Here is a 16,440-nt window from a genome sequence, read left to right on the forward strand (position 1 = left end):
CAGAGGGTCCTGTCAGCTGTGTGTCCCATATACCACCACAGGGGGTCCTGTCAGCTGTGTCCCCCATATACCACCACAGAGGGTCCCGTCAGCTGTGTGTCCCATATACCACCACAGAGGGGCGCACTGCTTCATGACAGAAGGTAGCCTGCGTGCTGTGGGTGAAAGGTCACCAGTTCAGTCTACATGTTAGAGCAGGAGAATGACGCCCTCTGGATCTGCTGCCGATGTCGTATCAAGCCTTTCTTTTTTATTGCCTCTCTCTCTCTCTCTCTCTCTCTCTCTGCCTCGAGCAGCGCGCGGTATGTGAGGCGCGGCTCTGACCCTACGAGGGGAGGGGTCTGCTCGAGCTCCAGTGTGGATCACCGTGCAGGGAGCGTGTTCAGTGTCTCCAGGGAGCGTGTTCAGTGTCCAGGGAGCGTGTTCAGGGAGCGTGTTCAGTGTGGGAGCGTGTTCAGTGTCCAGGGAGCGTGTTCAGTGTCCAGGGAGCGTGTTGCGTGTCCAGGGAGCGTGTTGCGTGTCCAGGGAGCGTGTGCAGTGTCTGTGACCTCACCTGACAGAGAACGGACACTTTACACAGAAGGATCAGAAGTTATGGGGAAAGTTGTTCTGCTGTTGCTCCTCTCCTCTGTCGTTCTGGACGTGACCGTCGATGCAAAAGGTGAGTTATTCCCATAAAGCAGATGAGAGAAATCTATTTATGATTTTAGCTTAATCGTTTTTTTTATCTTTTTGTGGTATACTGTGTTTAATGATGAGATCGACTAACCAACTATGATTTTGATGTTTCAAAACTACGTCAGTCAGATTACTGTCACTTGGTTAGCCGTTATAATTCCGTTATGATTGAAAAATACATTTAAACAGTGGATTTCTGGGGTTATTCAAATTGGATAATTTATCGTTTATTTTTATTTAACCTTTATTTAACCAGGAAAGGTCTCTTTGACATAAAAAATCTCTTTAACAAGAGCGTCCTGCCAAGACAGCCAACAGCACAATTAGTAGGGTTGCAGACATAAGAAAAATGTATAATAAACAAATAATATATATATATAAAAGATATTCATCAATATTTGTCACAAGTCATCAGCATCAGGGATCATACAGGACGTTCAGTGAAAACATGTAGATGAATGTGCTACAAACCATTAGGAATTAGAAAGGTACGCCCAGTAGAGTGCAAATGTCCACCAGGCAGCACAGCAGACACACAGACGGACAAACGTACAACGATACTTACCGCTCTCCTCACAGTTATTAGCATTAGCATCAGCATGCTAACATTGCTAACACTAACAAACAACAATCGGAGCAGTACTTTAAACCTTTCACTGCCACACGACAGAAGGTTAGCCCTTTACTATCACACAACCGATGGCGATGCTCCATCATTAGCTCCGTGATGCTAATGATGGAGCATCGCCGTCGGTTGTGTGATAGTAAAGGGCTAACCTTCTGTATTGTCACAGTGAAAGTTAACCGGCTGTCGTGTGGCAGTGAAAGGGTTAAACACACCCAGACCAGACCAGGTGGGAGCAGTACTTTAAACACACCCAGACCAGACCAGGTCGGAGCAGTACTTTAAACACACCCAGACCAGGTCTGAGCAGTACTTTAAACACACCCAGACCAGACCAGGTCAGAGCAGTACTTTAAACACACCCAGACCAGACCAGGTCAGAGCAGTACTTTAAACACACCCAGACCAGACCAGGTGGGAGCAGTACTTTAAACACACCCAGACCAGACCAGGTGGGAGCAGTACTTTAAACACACCCAGACCAGACCAGGTCTGAGCAGTACTTTAAACACACCCAGACCAGACCAGGTGGGAGCAGTACTTTAAACACACCCAGACCAGACCAGGTGGGAGCAGTACTTTAAACACACCCAGACCAGACCAGGTGGGAGCAGTACTTTAAACACACCCAGACCAGACCAGGTCTGAGCAGTACTTTAAACACACCCAGACCAGACCAGAGCAGTACTTTAAACACACCCAGACCAGACCAGGTGGGAGCAGTACTTTAAACACACCCAGACCAGACCAGGTCGGAGCAGTACTTTAAACACACCCAGACCAGACCAGGTGGGAGCAGTACTTTAAACACACCCAGACCAGACCAGGTGGGAGCAGTACTTTAAACACACCCAGACCAGACCAGGTCGGAGCAGTACTTTAAACACACCCAGACCAGACCAGGTCAGAGCAGTACTTTAAACACACCCAGACCAGACCAGGTCAGAGCAGTACTTTAAACACACCCAGACCAGACCAGGTCGGAGCAGTACTTTAAACACACCCAGACCAGACCAGGTCGGAGCAGTACTTTAAACACACCCAGACCAGACCAGGTCGGAGCAGTACTTTAAACACACCCAGACCAGACCAGGTGGGAGCAGTACTTTAAACACACCCAGACCAGGTGGGAGCAGTACTTTAAACACACCCAGACCAGACCAGACCAGGTGGGAGCAGTACTTTAAACACACCCAGACCAGACCAGGTCAGAGCAGTACTTTAAACACACCCAGACCAGGTCGGAGCAGTACTTTAAACACACCCAGACCAGGTGGGAGCAGTACTTTAAACACACCCAGACCAGGTGGGAGCAGTACTTTAAACACACCCAGACCAGGTGGGAGCAGTACTTTAAACACACCCAGACCAGACCAGACCAGGTGGGAGCAGTACTTTAAACACACCCAGACCAGATCGGAGCAGTGTCTCTTATCATATCATTATGTTAATACTGTCTCTTATCACATCATTACATTATGTTGTTGATAGTTATCCAGTGTTCTTCATGGCCTGCAGTACAACCTCCTGTCTTCTGTCTCCACCAGGGAACGGGCGAAAGCACGGCCGGAGGAACGTCTCTGAGGTGGCCTTCCCTGGACCCAGGTCCTTCAGAGGGGAACCACACGTCCTTCAGGCCCAGTCCCGCTCCGTCCTAAACGGGACACAAGAAGCACCCTATGTATCTCTGCCCGGCCCTCATGCCCCTCCAGCTCTACAGTTGCTAAGCAACAGCACAGCAGGGTACCTCCGCGGTCCTCTGAGCACACGGCTCATCCCTGGTATCTATATATTGATTATCGCTGTGGGAATCCCAGCCAACGTTGCCATCTTGTGCGCACTGGCCACCAAGGTGAGGAAGGTGTCCTCTGCCATCCTCTACTGCAGCTTGGCTCTGTCAGACCTCCTCCTCCTGCTCTCCCTCGTCTTCAAGGCCCAGTACCATCTCCGTGGCAACGACTGGGCGCTCGGGGAGACCGCCTGCCGGGTGGTCACTGCTTGTTTCTATGGCAACCTCTACTGCTCCGCCCAAACGCTGGCCTGCATCAGTGCCAAGCGCTACCTGGGCGTGGTGCACCCGTTCCTCTACAAGGGGCTCCCGAAGAGGGCGTGCACCGCCTGGGTGAGCCTGGCCGTCTGGGGGGTGTTCGCCGCCGCCGTGGTGCCCGAGCTCCTGGTCCAGCAGACCTACCGGCTCCAGCGGCTGGGCGTCACCACCTGCCACGACGTGCTGCCGCTGGACTACAGCTCCCACGCTCCCCTGCTCTACTACAACCTGGGCCTGAGCCTTCTGGGCCTGCTGCTGCCCCTGGTGGTCACGACCGTGTGTTACGCCCGCATCATCTACGAGCTCAACCAGTCCCACCACGACTGGGCCATGTACATCAAGGCCAGCACTCTGGTGTTCCTCATCTTCCTGCTGTGCTTCCTCCCCGCTGGACTCCTCCACCTCCTGCATTACGTGCATCTGTTTGTGGACGGAAGAGAGAGCTTCTATATCTACTTCAACGTGGCTGTGTGTCTGAGCTGCCTCCACTCCTGCCTGGACCCCTTCCTCTTCCTCCTCATGTCCAGGTCTGCAGGCTCCAAACCTTACTTCATGAGTGTCAAGGGCAAGAACCTGAGCTTATCCACCTAGCATCCGCCTCTCGTCTCCTCTCGTCTCCTCTAGTCTCCTCTAGTCTCCTCTAGTCTCCTCTCGTCTCCTCTCGTCTCCTCTAGTCTCCTCTAGTCTCCTCTAGTCTCCTCTCGTGTCCTCTAGTGTCCTCTCGTGTTGGAGACGATCTAGTAAAATGTTGTGATCAACAGGGGGTTAGGGTCGAAAGCTGCACTGAGGTCAAGCAGCATCAAAACAGAGCAGTCACGGTTGACGGCTGATTCTGTGCTATGGCCAGTCCTGAACCCTGACTGACATGTCTCCAGGATGCTGTTCTGGTGCAGGTAGGGAGACAATTGGCACAGAACAACCTTTTCGAGTATTTTATTTTTTTTATCTACTTTTTCTCCCCATTTTCTATTTTTCTCCCGTCCCCAATTTCGTATTATCCAATTCTACCCTCCCCTGTCTCGAGCGCTGTTAGGCCGTGCCTCCCACTGGCCGGCTGCAATGTGGACCAAGCCTTGCATCACGTGTCCCCTCCGGTACTCGAGGAGGCAGCCGTCGCATCTTTTCACCTGCACAGCGCGATCTCTCAGCGGCGAGGAGTAACGCGTGGGAGGCTCACGCTGCCCCCGTTGCTTCCTGATTCTGCTGCGCAGGCGCACCAACCGACCTGTAGGAGTCGCTGTCCACAACGTCCGATCCCCACCCACCGGCTTTCCCACCCCCTAACACTGCCAATTGTATTAGTATCAACAACCAGCCAAGCTGGTAGCAACGCCGAGAGCTGGGCTCGAACCCAGCATCTCCTGCGTTGGTGACGAGTGCCTTGCCCACTGTGCCACTTAGCCGCCCATACAGAACAAACTTTTCAAGTATTTTTTTTTACAGAAAAGGAAGTTTGGAAATGGGCCTGTAATTATTGTGCTGGGTGGACTCAAGGTTTGTTTTTTCAATTGGGGCTGGACTAGGATGGAACAGAACAGAACCACTGGACTACTGCCTGTTTAAAGCAGAACAGAACAGAACAGAACCACTGGACTACTGCCTGTTTAAAGCAGGATGGAACAGAACAGAACCACTGGACTACTGCCTGTTTAAAGCAGGATGGAACAGAACAGAACCACTGGACTACTGCCTGTTTAAAGCAGAACAGAACAGAACCACTGGACTACTGCCTGTTTAAAGCAGAACAGAACAGAACCAGTTGCCAGGGAGCTGTTCATGACGGACGCTGGGACCGGTTGTGTGAAAAACCTGTTTCAGGAGAGCAGTGGGAACAGTGTCAAGGGGGCAGGTCACGAGTTTCAGAACCTACTTGTCCAGGCAGGCTTTTAAACATTCATAGTCGTTTTCTCTCTGTTCTTGTCTTTTTTTGTTTTGTCTACTTCTGTTGTTTTAGCTCATTTTAATGTTTTTTCTTCTCTTCACATTCTTGTATTTTCACTGATGTTTTTAAAATGCTGTGAAGCACTCTGTGCACTCGCGCTGAGAAGGACGCTATAAAAGGAGCGTTTTACTTACTTTACTTACTTACTAGTTATGGTCGTACAGTTTGGATAAACGGCATCAGAGGACGAGGGGAAATGTGATTTTCAGAAAATCCAATATGGCCAACATGGGTGGTGTTATTGGCAAAGTTGCGTAGACCAAGGATAGATGTATATCTGTATAGGTCTTGTGTCTGAGAGATAGTTGAATTGTTTGTGTTAAAAACAAATAAAAGCTTTGTTGATCAAAGCTTAACCTTCAAATAGGATCGACTGAATGTATGCGCTGTGTTTTCTTCAATAACAAACTCTTTAGTAGTTAAAAGCTGTATAATTTCTTCTTCGTCACTGGTCGCATTCCAGAAGTGATTATGAGACGTCACCTCTCTTGTCTGTGTGGTAATGAACACAGTCTCCTATCCCACAGTCTCAGTCCAAACAGCAACGTCTGCAGAGCAAGTCAGGACCTGAACCTGACTCCACAGTTTCACAATGTACAGCGGTGTCAAGTTTACTTTCACTTTCACGTTGAATCTGTTTGAAGCAGTTTCTGGAAATGTCATGTTTGAGTTGTCTTTAAAGATCCCGTCTACTGATGATGGTTATTTGTGAAGAACTTGTCAACAGAGTGGCTTATAAACGGTGGTAACTGCGACACCTTTAGCTTCAGCTACACAGACATCTGAGTAGGTATTGTTGTGGAAAATGTTCTTATAACAATGAAATATGTATTATCTGTGTGATTCAACATAAAGTCGCTATTCAGACAAAGTCATTATTCAGACTGGCTAAACAAAGATTGCTTAATCACTCAATCATTGATTTCTGGTCAATGACAAGGGAGAGTGCCAACGCTGTCGCTGTGTTCCTGACAGTGTTGCTCTGACCCTTGACCCCTGTCTCACGATGAGGGATGTCACATCGTACCACACTCTCTGACATTATAGATATCTGTGAATATTGCATAAGCCCCAGACGCTTACTCTGACTCTGCGCAGCGTCAGACCTATTTGTATCTCCGTTGAATAAAGTCACGTATCATGAAGGTCCCGGCTCCGTCTTGACTTTTCTCCAACAGTATTGAAATGTCTTGAAGGAACATAAACTGCAGACTTGGAATTCCTGGTAAATATCAATGGGAGCTTGTTGCCAATTTGCATATTAATAGAGCCTTGCGTCACAATGAGAGTAAAGGTGTAGAGATTCTGCGAAGACATTTTCAGTTGTTTATTGAACAATTTGGAAACATATAAATTGTAACTTAATAGGGCATTTTTAAGGGTTTAGAATACATGCAGAGGGGATCTTTAAGCTAATACCCAAACTGCACTCCACCCTCTCTCTGTGGTGATGCTATCTGTCAAGTCTCAGACAGGATGTTGCTATCTCTCTCACACACACACACACGCACACGCACACAGACACACACACACACACACACACACACACACACAATTGAAAATGTCATTTATAGTACCATAGGCTATTAAGGGTGGAGTGCCATTCATATATTTACAGACACACTCATAATCAGATAAGCATAGTTTGGATACAGTACACAGAGAAGATCCTCTGTTGGCATGTCTAAAGGAACATCTCCTGTTGGCAGTAAGTTGTTAATGCTGTGAATAGTGTAATAAATGTGGTAATAAAAAGGTCTCCGTGCCAGAGAGGCTCCACTGTGTCCCCAGCGCCTCAGAAAGACAGTGTTGTTGTTGGTGTTGTTGCCTAGCTGCTCTCTTAGGGGACGTGGAATGGTTGGTGGTTCGTGCTTTGACTGTTGAGTTGTAGTAAGTAAGGGGCGACTTGTCCTTTCTTCCCTCACGCTGCAAAACAACACGCTGCAAAACCACCACACAGCGCTCGGCAGTAGAGAGTAAATGTCCACCAGGGGGCAGCATAGTCCAATGAAAGCAGTTCTCCCTGCGTGTAGCAGGGCCAGAGTAAACAGGAAGTGTGCATGAAGCAGGGCCAGAGTAAACAGGAAGTGTGCGTGTAGCAGGGCCAGAGTAAACAGGAAGTGTGCGTGTAGCAGGGCCAGAGTGAACAGGAAGTGTGCATGTAGCAGGGCCAGAGTAAACAGGAAGTGTGCATGTAGCAGGGCCAGAGTAAACAGGAAGTGTGCATGTAGCAGGGCCAGAGTGAACAGGAAGTGTGCATGTAGCAGGGCCAGAGTGAACAGGAAGTGTGCATGTAGCAGGGCCAGAGTAAACAGGAAGTGTGCATGTAGCAGGGCCAGAGTAAACAGGAAGTGTGCATGTAGCAGGGCCAGAGTAAACAGGAAGTATGCATGTAGCAGGGCCAGAGTAAACAGGAAGTGTGCATGTAGCAGGGCCAGAGTGAACAGGAAGTGTGCATGTAGCAGGGCCAGAGTAAACAGGAAGTGTGCATGTAGCAGGGCCAGAGTAAACAGGAAGTGTGCATGTAGCAGGGCCAGAGTGAACAGGAAGTGTGCATGTAGCAGGGCCAGAGTGAACAGGAAGTGTGCATGTAGCAGGGCCAGAGTAAACAGGAAGTATGCATGTAGCAGGGCCAGAGTAAACAGGAAGTGTGCATGTAGCAGGGACAGAGTAAACAGGAAGTGTGCATGTAGCAGGGCCAGAGTAAACAGGAAGTGTGCATGTAGCAGGGCCAGAGTGAACAGGAAGTGTGCATGTAGCAGGGCCAGAGTAAACAGGAAGTGTGCATGTAGCAGGGCCAGAGTAAACAGGAAGTGTGCATGTAGCAGGGCCAGAGTAAACAGGAAGTATGCATGTAGCAGGGCCAGAGTAAACAGGAAGTGTGCATGTAGCAGGGCCAGAGTGAACAGGAAGTGTGCATGTAGCAGGGCCAGAGTAAACAGGAAGTGTGCATGTAGCAGGGCCAGAGTGAACAGGAAGTGTGCGTGTAGCAGGGCCAGAGTAAACAGGAAGTGTGCATGAAGTAGGGCCAGAGTAAACAGGAAGTGTGCATGTAGCAGGGCCAGAGTGAACAGGAAGTGTGCATGTAGCAGGGCCAGAGTAAACAGGAAGTGTGCATGTAGCAGGGACAGAGTGAACAGGAAGTGTGCGTGTAGCAGGGCCAGAGTAAACAGGAAGTGATGGACGTTAAGGACACAGTGGAGAGCCCCCACCAGAGTAAACAGGAAGTGATGGACGTTAAGGTTCACAGTGGAGAGCCCCCACCAGAGTAAACAGGAAGTGACGGACGTTAAGGACACAGTGGAGAGCCCCCACCAGAGTAAACAGGAAGTGACGGACGTTAAGGACACAGTGGAGAGCCCCCACCAGAATGCTGCACGTTTTGTAACGACTGGACAAACACTCTCATGGGGGTCTGGGAGGCTGAACGCAGCCAAATTCAAGGGGCCCATGTTAATCTACTGTTATTGATTGTCATTGTAGGTATTGTATACGTGTTGTTTGTCTATAAATGTTAATACAAATGTACGTTTAAAAAATTAAATAACCGAAATGACCATCAAACTACTGCATGATACTTTTATGTAAGGGAAATCTGATCATATTTAATATAATGTATAGGCTACTATGAAATTAATTCATGAAGATTTATATCAGCTTTAAAAAGTGGGTAAACTCTATTTCACAATAATAAACAACTTGAGTAAACTTGAATTTAGGTGTAGCTGCACGCTATTAGTCAGTGGGAAAATAGTGCCACCTGCTGGTGTGTGTACGGTATGGCTAGATGATTCCAGGGCGATGAAGAACAGCAGCAGAGACATTAGAGAACTCTTTATTCAGTATGGAGACCCCCAGGGGGCGCTCTACATGACACAGTTACACCACCAGGGGAGCTCTACATGACACAGTTACACCACCAGGGGGACATGGCACAGTTACACCACTAGGGGAGCTCTACATGACACAGTTACACCACCAGGGGAGCTCTACATGACACAGTTACACCACCAGGGGGACATGGCACAGTTACACCACTAGGGGAGCTCTACATAACACAGTTACACCACCAGGGGAGCTCTACATGACACAGTTACACCACCAGGGGAGCTCTACATGACACAGTTACACCACCAGGGGAGCTCTACATGACACAGTTACACCACCAGGGGAGCTCTACATGGCACAGTTACACCACCAGGGGGAGCTCTACATGACACAGTTACACCACCAGGGGAGCTCTACATGGCACAGTTACACCACCAGGGGAGCTCTACATGACACAGTTACACCACCAGGGGAGCTCTACATGACACAGTTACACCACCAGGGGGAGCTCTACATGACACAGTTACACCAGGGGAGCTCTACATGACACAGTTACACCACCAGGGGAGCTCTACATGACACAGTTACACCACCAGGGGACCTCTACATGACACAGTTACACCACCAGGGGAGCTCTACATGACACAGTTACACCACCAGGGGAGCTCTACATGACACAGTTACACCACCAGGGGAGCTCTACATGACACAGTTACACCACCAGGGGGACATGGCACAGTTACACCACCAGGGGGAGCTCTACATGGCACAGTTACACCACCAGGGGAGCTCTACATGACACAGTTACACCACCAGGGGAGCTCTACATGACACAGTTACACCACCAGGGGAGCTCTACATGACACAGTTACACCACCAGGGGGAGCTCTACATGACACAGTTACACCACCAGGGGAGCTCTACATGACACAGTTACACCACCAGGGGAGCTCTACATGACACAGTTACACCACCAGGGGAGCTCTACATGACACGGTTACACCACCAGGGGAGCTCTACATGGCACAGTTACACCACCAGGGGAGCTCTACATGACACAGTTACACCACCAGGGGGACATGACACAGTTACACCACCAGGGGGAGCTCTACATGACACAGTTACACCACCAGGGGGAGCTCTACATGACACAGTTACACCACCAGGGGAGCTCTACATGACACAGTTACACCACCAGGGGAGCTCTACATGACACGGTTACACCACCAGGGGAGCTCTACATGGCACAGTTACACCACCAGGGGAGCTCTACATGACACAGTTACACCACCAGGGGGACATGACACAGTTACACCACCAGGGGGAGCTCTACATGACACAGTTACACCACCAGGGGGAGCTCTACATGACACAGTTACACCACCAGGGGGAGCTCTACATGACACAGTTACACCACCAGGGGAGCTCTACATGACACAGTTACACCACCAGGGGAGCTCTACATGACACAGTTACACCACCAGGGGAGCTCTACATGACACAGTTACACCACCAGGGGGACATGGCACAGTTACACCACCAGGGGAGCTCTACATGACACAGTTACACCACCAGGGGAGCTCTACATGACACAGTTACACCACCAGGGGAGCTCTACATGACACAGTTACACCACCAGGGGAGCTCTACATGACACAGTTACACCACCAGGGGAGCTCTACATGACACAGTTACACCACCAGGGGGAGCTCTACATGACACAGTTACACCACCAGGGGAGCTCTACATGACACAGTTACACCACCAGGGGAGCTCTACATGACACAGTTACACCACCAGGGGAGCTCTACATGACACAGTTACACCACCAGGGGGACATGGCACAGTTACACCACCAGGGGAGCTCTACATGACACAGTTACACCACCAGGGGAGCTCTACATGACACAGTTACACCACCAGGGGAGCTCTACATGACACAGTTACACCACCAGGGGAGCTCTACATGACACAGTTACACCACCAGGGGGACATGACACAGTTACACCACCAGGGGGAGCTCTACATGACACAGTTACACCACCAGGGGAGCTCTACATGACACAGTTACACCACCAGGGGAGCTCTACATGACACAGTTACACCACCAGGGGAGCTCTACATGACACAGTTACACCCCCAGAGGTCACCTGCCGTGACCTTTGACCAGGTCACCTGCCGTGACCTTTGACCAGGTCACCTGCCGTGCCCTTTGACCAGGTCACCTGCCGTGAGCGGCCTGCAGCTCAGACATGGCAGAGAGGAGCAGCAATAGAGGAGGCCGACCTTTAATAAAGGGACATGGCTTTTTATTTCTCTCTATCAAATGTGGTTCAAAGGTCGTCCGTTCGGCCTGAGCGTCGACTCCTGCAGACGCATGACTTAATTAACAAGCAGGTACTGTGGCGCCTTGACGGACCTGTGCCGTGGTGTTGCGTGAGCGGGGGTTGGCAGCAGAGACTGTCACAGAGTGGCACCGTCCAATTCACCCGTTATCACTGTAACACTTCATTAAATCAGGAACTCTCAGCCCCGGGAGCCAGGGGTCGTTCTTCTTTGTTTTCATTGAATAGAAACGAGCTCTCAGTGAACATGGTCTGTTTCAAACGATAACCACCGATCTGCACGTCAAAGCCCCGGTGTTTACTCAGACTACTCTTGAATAAATGTGATTCTCGCACAGTATTCGCTGCAGTCAGGGAAAATAACCTTGTATCTCCAAAACGGTGGGCTTTTCTGGAATTAGGAAAAACGAACAATGCAAAAAAACAATAACAATAGCAACGCCCCCCCCCCCCCCCCCCCCCCCCCCAAAAAAACAGGAGACTGGAGGGTTTTCGCCACAAAGCAGCGCATTCCGAGTCGGTCGAAGTCGACGTTATTTACCAAACGATACAGAAGTTCAAATGATGCTTGTGTGTCTAGGTTTTAGTGAGTTTTTCCTTACCTTCACGTGGGGTACGTCACGGCACGTGGGGTACACACAAGCATTAACAGTAAATATCCACAATAAATCACAGGATTATACATTCCAATATTTGAATCAATATAGATGTAGTTTACGAGCTATATGATGTTTCTTCTTGACTTGTTTAAAGAAGACGTGTCCGGCCCCATGGGGACATTAACGTGTGTTGTTAAATTTGATTTGATTGAGTGGAGTCAGAATGGCCAGTAGGTATAGTACTGTGTTACATCAGAATGGTCAGTGATTACATGACTGTTACATCAGAATGGTCAGTGATTACATGACTGTTGCATCAGAATGGTCAGTGGTTACATGACTGTTACATCAGAATGGTCAGTGATTACATGACTGTTACATCAGAATGGTCAGTGGTTACATGACTGTTACATCAGAATGGTCAGTGATTACATGACTGTTACATCAGAATGGTCAGTGATTACATGACTGTTACATCAGAATGGTCAGTGATTACATGACTGTTACATCAGAATGGTCAGTGATTACATGACTGTTACATCAGAATGGTCAGTGATTACATGACTGTTACATCAGAATGGTCAGTGGTTACATGACTGTGTTACATCAGAATGGTCAGTGATTACATGACTGTGTTGCATCAGAATGGTCAGTGATTACATGACTGTTACATCAGAATGGTCAGTGATTACATGACTGTGTTACATCAGAATGGTCAGTGATTACATGACTGTGTTACATCAGAATGGTCAGTGATTACATGACTGTTACATCAGAATGGTCAGTGATTACATGACTGTGTTACATCAGAATGGTCAGTGATTACATGACTGTGTTACATCAGAATGGTCAGTGATTACATGACTGTTACATCAGAATGGTCAGTGATTACATGACTGTGTTACATCAGAATGGTCAGTGATTACATGACTGTGTTACATCAGAATGGTCAGTGATTACATGACTGTTACATCAGAATGGTCAGTGATTACATGACTGTTACATCAGAATGGTCAGTGATTACATGACTGTGTTACATCAGAATGGTCAGTGATTACATGACTGTTACATCAGAATGGTCAGTGATTACATGACTGTTACATCAGAATGGTCAGTGATTACATGACTGTGTTACATCAGAATGGTCAGTGATTACATGACTGTTACATCAGAATGGTCAGTGATTACATGACTGTTACATCAGAATGGTCAGTGATTACATGACTGTGTTACATCAGAATGGTCAGTGATTACATGACTGTTACATCAGAATGGTCAGTGATTACATGACTGTTACATCAGAATGGTCAGTGATTACATGACTGTGTTACATCAGAATGGTCAGTGATTACATGACTGTTACATCAGAATGGTCAGTGATTACATGACTGTTACATCAGAATGGTCAGTGATTACATGACTGTGTTACATCAGAATGGTCAGTGATTACATGACTGTTACATCAGAATGGTCAGTGATTACATGACTGTTACATCAGAATGGTCAGTGATTACATGACTGTGTTACATCAGAATGGTCAGTGGTTTCCCCCGAAAACCGCACGCCGGCGGAATATTTATTTATACGATTTTCTTCCTGAAATTGTGGCAGTTTTCAAAGTCATATTTAGAGGGATCTCATTAGGATTAGAGTCTAATAATCATTAGACTATTGTGTGATGTCATTATGCAGTCTCATTCTTAACCATCAATAGTTGTTAATTTTCTTACTCACCTCTGATATATAATGCCATATTTTACTTATTTGCATTTTGCATCTAAAAATAAAACAGTTTAATTTGACAAATGAGACAACATGTATGAACTTGAATGAACATTTTATTTAACTCTGTCTCTGCACTTGTAAATCCAAAATGAACAAAAGAAACCTAATGGAAAATAAATAGTTGTATGGCACTTAATTAACAGCAGCATTTATCAGGATACAGTAACATTATCATCTGATAGAACATACAATCATAAATACTTGTATAAATCAAAATATATAAATAAATAATGTTATAAACAGGTAATCAAGAACGGAATGACAAATAAATTACACTGAACAGAAGCATATTTCAGCAGCTGCGTCTTCTTAGAACAACAACAGAAAGTAACGACTGCAGCATGTCACCAAATAAGCAGCAACATTACGAGTAAACAACAGTAATAAAATGCATTCTTCAGTCTTTCTCAGCTCTATTCAGTCTCAGTTCAGCTCTCTTGTCTTTTCAAAAAATAAAAATTTAAGATTTTATTTATAGCATTTTCAGCTTTTTTTGGTCAACGCAGGACCTTTGGGCCGCGCAGGGCCGTTGGAGGAGAGCGGGTGAAGCGGGAGGAGGAGAGGGGAAGACATGCGGCGCACATGGCCACCGGGTCGGGGAATCGAACCCCCGGGGGCGACCGCTTCGCGATGTGGTGTGCTACCGGAGCGCCCTTGTCTTTTCAATTTTCATTTTCGGGTGCAATTATTCCTTTAAGCCAGGTACGCCTACATATCGTTCACCGGGCCATACCCATATAATCTAAGCATGTCTTCAATCCCATTGAATGGATTTTTTTTTTTATACATTTGTGAAGAATTAGGCAAGAACACATGATGCTCAGCTTGATTAGAATCTAGTGTTTCTATAAGCAGCTGTTCACAATAACAAACTGCCAGACTCGCTGACCATTCTTACATCAGAATGGTCAGTGATTACATGACTGTTACATCAGAATGGTCAGTGATTACATGACTGTGTTACATCAGAATGGTCAGTGATTACATGACTGTGTTACATCAGAATGGTCAGTGATTACATGACTGTTACATCAGAATGGTCAGTGATTACATGACTGTTACATCAGAATGGTCAGTGATTACATGACTGTTACATCAGAATGGTCAGTGATTACATGACTGTTACATCAGAATGGTCAGTAGGTGCGTGTGTTACATCAGAATGGTCAGTAGGTGCGTGTGTTACATCAGAATGGTCAGCAGAAGGCTGAGTAAACACCAGGTGAGCGGTGCGCGCGGTGGGTGGGGCGGTGGGTGGGGCGGTGGGTGGGGCGGTGGGTGGGGCGGTGGGTGAGCGGTGGGTGAGCGGTGGGTGAGCGTTGGGTGAGCGGTGGGTGAGCGTTGGGCGCGCGGTGGGTGAGCGGTGGGTGAGCGTTGGGCGCGCGGTGGGTGAGCGGTGGGTGAGCGTTGGGCGCGCGGTGGGTGAGCGGTGGGTGAGCGTTGGGCGCGCGGTGGGTGAGCGGTGGGTGAGCGTTGGGCGCGCGGTGGGTGAGCGTTGGGCGCGCGGTGGGTGAGCGGTGGGTGGGGCGGTGGGTGAGCGTTGGGCGCGCGGTGGGTGCGGTGGGTGGGGCGGTGGGTGAGCGTTGGGCGCGCGGTGGGTGCGGTGGGTGGGGTGGTGGGTGAGCGGTGGGCGCGCGGTGGGTGCGCGTGTTACATCAGCACGTTGGCGCGTGTGTCCGGCAGCCGCAGCCCCACCAGGCCGCCGCCCACCAGCACGGCGGAGGCCAGCAGGATGGGCACAGCCTTGGAGCTGCCCACCAGGGAGCCGAAGATCAGGTTGCCCAGCACGGCCGCCAGCTTACACAGGGCGTTGCAGAAGCCGAAGCCCGTCCCCCTGGAAGACACGGGCAGAGGGTCAGTGGGGTGAGGGTGAGGGTGAGGGTCAGTGGGGGTGAGGGTGAGGGTGAGGGTGGGGGTGAGGGTGAGGGTCAGTGGGGGTGAGGGTGGGGGTGGGGGTGAGGGTGAGGGTGGGGGTGAGGGTGAGGGTCAGTGGGGGTGAGGGTGGGGGTGGGGGTGGGGGTGGGGGTGAGGGTGGGGTGGGGGTGAGGGTGGGGGTGAGGGTTGCCCCTGGAAGACACAGAGCAGAGGGCCAGTAAGGTAGATATATATGTCTCTCACTCACTCACTCACTCACTCACACACTCACTCACTCACTCACACACTCACTCACTCACTCACTCACACACTCACTCACTCACTCACTCACTCACTCACTCACTCACTCACTCACTCACTCACTCACTCACTCACTCACTCACTCACTCACTCACTCACTCACTCACTCACTCACTCACTCACTCACTCACTCACTCACTCACTCACACCGTCGACAAGGTGCCGACCTGCTCATTGGGAGAAGTGAGGGACACATCGACTGCTCTGCCTCCTGAGCCTCTGTCGCCCCCATCTGTCCACATCTGTCTGTAAATACCTGCATATAATCCTTTTACATATCAGTAGATACTACCGGTATATCTATATCTGTACATATCCCTTACCTACTCTACTCTCACTAGTTACACTGTCTGTATACCTGTATCACTGTACATATTAATACTACACACTACACGCTACACACTACACACTACACG

General features: G+C 48.9%; 2 protein-coding genes across 2 annotated transcripts in view; one reads left to right on the forward strand and one right to left on the reverse strand.

The window, feature by feature from the left end:
• Positions 1-403: 403 nt before the first annotated feature.
• Positions 404-6,410, forward strand: LOC311237341 (proteinase-activated receptor 3). Its single transcript, XM_084325163.1, has 2 exons — positions 404-661; positions 2,851-6,410. The coding sequence occupies exons 1-2, from the start codon at positions 595-597 to the stop codon at positions 3,939-3,941; spliced, it is 1,158 nt and encodes a 385-aa protein (XP_084181289.1). The 5' UTR covers positions 404-594; the 3' UTR covers positions 3,942-6,410.
• Positions 6,411-15,499: 9,089 nt separating this feature from the next.
• Positions 15,500-16,440, reverse strand: part of LOC311236464 (synaptic vesicle glycoprotein 2C-like) — a gene marked incomplete at both ends in the record, with an annotated part of 4,576 nt that continues 3,635 nt past the window's right edge. Inside the window, one exon of the mRNA XM_084324144.1 lies at positions 15,500-15,683. Within this exon, the coding sequence (XP_084180270.1) occupies positions 15,500-15,683 (184 nt within the window). The remainder of the gene's footprint in view (positions 15,684-16,440) is intronic.

Source organism: Notolepis coatsorum (genome assembly GCF_963971535.1).
Source record: "Notolepis coatsorum genome assembly, chromosome: 11".
Lineage (NCBI taxonomy): Eukaryota > Metazoa > Chordata > Actinopteri > Aulopiformes > Paralepididae > Notolepis > Notolepis coatsorum.

Coding starts and splice junctions, on each gene's coding strand:
- LOC311237341 (XM_084325163.1), top strand. CDS start 595: ATGGGGAAAGTTGTTCTGCTGTTGCTCCTCTCCTCTGTCGTTCTGGAC. Junction 662..2,850: donor CGTGACCGTCGATGCAAAAG/GTGAGTTATTCC, acceptor TGTCTCCACCAG/GGAACGGGCGAAAGCACGGC.